At 55.9% G+C, this 6,544-nt stretch overlaps 1 protein-coding gene across 1 annotated transcript in view; it reads left to right on the forward strand.

Moving 5' to 3' along the window:
- The first annotated feature begins 1,590 nt into the window (after positions 1–1,590).
- LOC102767618 (proprotein convertase subtilisin/kexin type 6) overlaps positions 1,591–6,544 on the forward strand; it is a 72,214-nt gene continuing 67,260 nt past the window's right edge. Inside the window, exon 1 of the mRNA XM_015569106.1 lies at positions 1,591–1,686. Coding sequence (XP_015424592.1) covers positions 1,591–1,686 — 96 coding nt within the window. The remainder of the gene's footprint in view (positions 1,687–6,544) is intronic.

Genomic DNA, 6,544 nt, shown 5'->3' on the forward strand with positions numbered 1-6,544 from the left:
TCTGTTTTCTCTCCTGTATTCAGAGTAAATTGTTTATTATTTTATCTAAAGGTCAGCCAACTCCTCTTGAAGGCTGGATCCAATCTCTCGTCATCTCAAGCATTTTGCTTTCCTAGTGTTCTTCTTGCTCTTTCAGTAGCAGTTTCTCCCTCTGTATAGGATCGTTCACATCAGCATGCTCTGGTAGCTCCAATCTATAAACATGAACAACTGTCTTTTTGCTCCAAATCACCCCCTTGCTACTACCTCTTCTCTGTTCCAGTTTATAACAAAACTCACAAGAGTTGTATGTACTCATTGTCATCACTCCATTGCTTTCCATTTTCTCCTCAGCTTACTCAGTTCAGATTTTCTTCTTTTTTTCCTCACTGAAACTGCTCTTGTAAAGTTACCAGTAATATCTATGTTGCCAGATAAAGTGGTCATTTTCTTTTTCTTTTTCTTTTATTTAAATATATTTTTATTGATTTCAGAGAGGAAGGGAGAGGAACGGAGAGATGGAAACATCCATGATGAGAGAGAATCATGGACCGGCTGCCTCCTGCACACCCCTTACTGGGGATGGAGCCTGCCACCCGGGCACATGCCCTGACCGGGAATCGAACCGTGACCTCCTGGTTCATAGGTCGATGCTCCACCACCGAGCCACGCTGGGCGGGCGGTGCAGCGGTTTGGTGAGCAAAGCTTTGGTTCAACATCCTGTTTAACGCCCTCCCTCCCCTTCTGTGTTCACTGGGCAGGTGGGCCCTGCTGTGACCATTGCTGATGCCCTCTGAGACCCGGCCTGGCGCTGTGCCCTCTGTTCCCTGCGCCCCCTGCTCTGCACCCCTCCGATTCCTCTTAGTGTCTTGGTTGCCTGGAACCCCTTCTCCTACCCTCCACCTCCCCACCAGCCCCTCGGCCCTCGGCCCCATCCTGTGTGGGAGATTGTTTTGTTTTTCATTTGGTCCCTCTTTATTGGGACGTGGGAGGCAAAAGGAAAAGCCATTTGCAAAATCCACCGACTGAAACCACAAGTCCGCCTGCCCCTAGCGTGATGAGCCCTTAAGCTTCGGCAGGATAAACACGTAATTGGTTTTGCCTTAACTCGGAGAAACGTCTGAGGGGGAGCCGTGGGACCTTTAAAGTTCTGAGCCGGTCGGTGCCGTGTGTCTGAGCCACACGAACTTCCTGTCCACTGCTCCCCGGGGGGTGGGGGGGCATGGTCACCGGGGAGGGATCTGAGTGAGGCCAAATTTGCCGCAGCAATGTTTGTGACTCCAAACAGAATCCCGGCCCCACAGGGTGGCTCAGGGGTTGAGCATCGACCTAGGAACCAGGAGGTCGCGGTTCGATTCCCGGTCAGGACACATGCCCGGGTTGCAGGCTCCAACCCCAGTGTGGGGTGTGCAGGAGGCAGCTGATCCATGATTCTCTCTCATCATGGATGTTTCTCTCTCTCTCTTTCTCTCTGAAACCAATTTTTTTAAAAATCCTATAACATAAAAGCCTAATATGCAAATTGTCCCCTGGGGCAGTGATTCGAATGGGAGACCAGGAGTTCGACCGCTCACTATGATGTGCGCTGACCACCAGGGGGCGGCGCAGAACATGGCGGTGTCAGCAATGAGGCCGGTGGCAGCAGGCGGCAGTGGAGGTGCTGCTGGCCCCAATGGGCCCCTACGAGAATGGGGCTGCAGTGGGATGGTGGAGCTAGTGAGCGGGCAGTGCCAGACCAAGGCAGGTGGGAGCTGGGCCTGATCACACGCCCGCCCCCCCATCCCCCCACAGACTGGGAGGAGCAGCAATGGTGCGGGGCGGGGCTGCCACCTGGCTCCCAGGGGCTGAGGGAGAAAGGGCACCTAGCAAGATGAAAATATTTCCTCTAATTATTTCCCTTTCAATGTGCAGGAATCCGTGCACCAGGCACTAGTGTGGATGGATGGATGGATGGATGGATAGATAGATGATAGATAGATAGATAGATAGATAGATAGATAGATAGATAGATAGAAAGAAAGAATCAGGATGCTAACCACCAGAAAAGCCAAATGCAGAAAGGGCTGGAGGTGGTGTCTTCTGGGTCTATCCACAGGCAAAGGGAATGGCCCGGGCGACTTTTGCTTTTCATCACACGCCTCCCCCTGCCGCGCACACGCAGGAAGCCGTTCTGAGGTGCTTTCCGTGGGTAAAATAAACGGCGGATGTGGGACGCTTCCCTGTGTGGAGACCTGGCTCCGAAAGCACGTTGATGGGGACGACTCTCGGACCCTCGGGGCGTGAGGCTACTGAGCATCTGTCCTCCCTTTGTCACCGGGCTGCAGGAGCGGGGGTGAGCTCTTCCTCATCGGTATTTCCGACCCCAACATTCAGGAAGAGAATCACGGACCGGCTGCCTCCTGCACGCCCCCCACACTGGGGACGGAGCCCGCAACCCGGGCCTGTGCCCCGACCGGGAATGGAACCGTGACCTCCTGGTTCCTAGGTCGACGCTCCACCACGGAGTCACGCCGGCCAGGCACCGCTCTGACCTTTAAATAAGTCTGCTGTTTCGGGGTGAGGGCAGAGCCCCACGGATCACTTACCTATTTCACATGGAAAGGATTGTCACCCCGGCCGGAAATTCAGGTCATCTCGCTGACGCCCCCGGCTGTTTTCAGTGTCGTCAGCATCTCTTACTGACAGCATGTCACCAGGCTTGCATTTTTTCTTCGTTTTAATGACCACTTGGGCCCCTGTCTCCCTGGGACTGTGGGCCACACCCCTCGCCCGGCCTCTATGGGAAATAGCTCTGAGGGCAGCACGTTGGCATGGAGGTCAGAGGGCACGGCCGCATCGTCCAAGATGAGAAGCAGGCCCTCGCCCGTTTGGCTCCGTGGATAGAGAGCCAGCCTGTGGCCCTGACCGGTGTGGCTCAGTGGATGGAGCGTCAGCTTGCGGACTAAAGGGTCCCGGGTTCGATTCTGGTCAAGGGCATGTACCTTGGTTGCGGGCACATCCCCAGTAGGGAGTGTGCGGGAGGCAGCTGATAAATGTTTCTCTCTCATCGATGTTTCTAACTCTCTATCCCCCTCCCTTCCTCTCTGTAAAAAAATCAATAAAATATATTTTAAAAAAAGAGAGAGAGAGTCAGCCTGTGGACTGGAGGGTCCCAGGTTCGATTCCGGTCAAGGGCACGTACCTCTGTTGCGGGCTCGATCCCCAGTAGGGGGCCTGCAGGAGGCAGCCGATCTGTGATTCTCTCTCATCACGGATGTTTTTTTTTTTCTCTCTCTCTTCCCTCTCTCATCCTCTCTGAAATCAATTAAAAAAACAACAACAGTGAGGTTGCAACACCGTCACGCACATCACGCCCAGGAGATAAGCTCAGATCGTGGCTGTGTGAGAATCACGGGGGCCAAGATGGGCTATTCGTGCCCGAACTAACAGGTGGGCCGCCCGTCACCTCCCGATGTGACGCATCCCAATGGCTCCTCAGACACCGGGATGATCCGCCTGGCACAGTACGGTCCACGCCCCCGGGGTGGTTGGCAGAAGGTCCCCTTGCCTGGCAGAGCTGGGAGGCCAAAATGTCACACCAGATACCCTGGTCTGGCAAAGCCTTTAAATGATGGGCTGCCCGGCTGGCGTGGCTCCGTGGTTGAGCGTCGACCTATGAACCAGGAGGTCAGGGTTTGATTCCCAGTCAGGGCACATGCCCAGTGTGGGGGGCGTGCAGGAGGCAGCTGATGCATGGTTTTCTCTCATCATCGATGTTTCTATCTCTCTCTCCCTCTCCATTTCTCTCCAAAATCAATAAAAATATATATTTAAAAAAATAATGAGTTGGTAGGAAAAGTTTGTGCCATTTCAATAGCTCTTTGCCTTTTTAAAAAATACATATGTTTTTATTGATTTTTAGAGAGAGAGGAAGGGAAAGGGAGAGTGAGATAGAAACATCACATCGATCGGCTGCCTCCTGCACGCCCCACACTGGGGATCGAGCCTGCAACCCGGGCCTGTGCCCTGACGGGGAATCGAACCGGTGACCTCCTGGTTCCTAGGTCAACACTCAACCACTGAGCCACACCGGCCGGGCCTGTCCTCAGTCTGGGTTCCCAAGGACTCTTGTGCGCTCACTCACACTCTCTCGAGTTTTTGCCGCCCGTAGGGTGGAGACCAGGCTCAGGGCACATCCCTCTTGGCCCCTAGCAAGATGGGGCTGTCTTTCTTGCTCGTCCTGCCCCCGCCGCTCCCCCCCCCTCCCCTGTGGAGCCACAGGCTGCTCCTAGACAGACTGGCCATTCTGGCCAGGCAGCTTGGCTTTCCCATGCTCACCCGCATGCCTTTCTCCACTCTCCTCCTGCCTCTCACCAGATTCCTGTTTGTGTTTCTTTGAGATGGGTACTCTAGGGATCCTAACTGCCTGGCAAGGAGGAAGTAAACTATTGTGCTTTTCTAGCACATGGGGCCGTGAGCCGCCTGGAAGCCAGGGCAAAAAGGGAAACCAGCTGAATTGCAAAGCTCTCACTCTTAGTTGGGGAGGGCCCCTCAGGGCGTTTCAGACTTTTATTTTTTTACTCCAAAACGCCTTGTTTGACGCCGTATTTCCACGTGGGAGTTGACGAAGGGAACACTGTGACACATAATTGCTAGATCCAAGATCACTGTTTTACAGGAGCAGCGTTTTTCACAAGGCTCCTTCTTAAGACAGTGATGATCGTCTAGATAGAAAGGGAGAGTCTCATCAGAGAGGCCCAAAGCAGGGGGGGTGGGGTGGGCCGGAGCGGGCTTGGAGCTGCTCCATGCCCTCCCCCCCGCTAGATGGTCAAACATCCCCCAGAGCCCTGGCTGGCTCGGCTCAGTGGATAGAGCATTGGCCTGCAGACTGAAGGGTCCCGGGTTCGATTCCCATCAAGGGCACATGCCCGGGATGCGGGCTCGATCCCCAGTAGGGGGCGTGCAGAAGGCAGCCGATCCATGACTCTCTCTCATCATGGGTGTTTCTCTTTCTCTCCCTTCCTCTCTGAAATCAATAAAAAAATATATTATCATAAAGGGGCGCGGAGAACGTGTGGGAAACCCACCTGCAGGACCGAAGAGAGGACCCGGTGGACAGGGACGTGGCTTGCCCCGGTAGGGCCTCTGCCAGGCCTCCATCTCCCCCACCTCTACTGGGGTGACTCATGCCTGCAGAATGAGTCATGGGGTTACGAAACCAAAGGGCTCCTGACAGGGAGGCTGGGAGGACCTGGGGGAGCCACCTGTCCGGCCCCGCCCTCTCCCAGGCCTCTCCCAGCCCTCGTCGCCTGCCCTCTCTACCTGCCTAGCCACAGACTCCAGCGAGTTCTCTACAGCACCCCACACGAAAGGGGACACCCCTGGAAACTGAGCCCCGGTCTGCCCTCTCCTCCCACCTCCAGGCCTGCTGGGCCTGGTTTCCGTAGGAATTGGGAAACTAAAGGCTGACTTCCCACAGCGGGCTGGGAGGAAGGGAGAGGAGATCCTGAAGCCATTGGCTTGTTTGCCTGTGACCATTGGCCCGGCCAGTGTGGCTCAGTGGTTGAGCATCGACCTATGAACAAGAGAGTCACAGTTCAATTCCCGGTCAGGGCACAGGCCCGGGTTGCGGGCTCCATCCCCAGTGTGGGGGGCGTGCAGGAGGCAGCCGATCCATGATTCTCTCTCATCATGGATGTTTCTCTCCCTCTCCCATCCTCTCTGAAATCCATTTCAAACCAAACAAGAAAAACCCATTTACACAGTTCTCCAGGGTGCACCGAATCTGTATCCCTGGGTTCTAGGCTGCCCCGGGCAGCAGCCCCGGGAAAGATTTGCCTCACTTTCCCAGGGACTGGCCCAGCCCCGTGGGTGCGAGCTCCACTGGGTAGCAGGCCCTGGGCTCGCTCACAAAAACCAACATTTATTAACAGCTTCTTCCATGCCCCTGGGCTCATGGCCTTCTCTACACAGCACTTGGGGGTAGATACTGCCCTCAGGCATCTGCAGGAGGGACACTGCGCTCGGATCCCACAGATACCCAGGGGTCAGCTTGGCGAGGCGGCCGCACCCCACTTCCTGAGGTGGGCCCCAGCTTCGCTGCACCACTGGGTGTCTCCTGGACACCCCAGGAGCCCAGCTGATGGGTCGGATGTCTGTGCCCCTTCAACCGCCCCTACAACTAGGTCTCGTTTGGGAGGACGGTGCCATGATCCCGTCCTTTTTTTATATCTAAATATTTTTATTGATTTCAGACAGGAAGGGAGAGAGAGAGAAACATCAATGGTGAGAGAGAACCATGGATCGGCTGCCTCCTGCGCGCCCCCTACTGGGGATCGAGCCCGCAACCCAGGCACGTGCCCTTCACCGGAATGGAACCGTGACCTCCTGGCTCACAGGTGGACGCTCAGCCACTGGGCCAGGCCAGCCAGGGCCCCGGTGACTCCCTTTCCCCCTGGAACCCCGACCCTGCGCCAGTCCACGGCCTCACGCAGGAAGGAGCCAGGCCACCTGCGCAGGAGGCCCAACCGGACCGGGCCAATGGGGACGCTAGAAGCCGCCCACCAGGTGGGAGGGCGCGGCCCGC

Source organism: Myotis davidii, unplaced genomic scaffold (genome assembly GCF_000327345.1).
Source record: "Myotis davidii unplaced genomic scaffold, ASM32734v1 scaffold164, whole genome shotgun sequence".
NCBI classification, from domain to species: Eukaryota; Metazoa; Chordata; class Mammalia; order Chiroptera; family Vespertilionidae; genus Myotis; species Myotis davidii.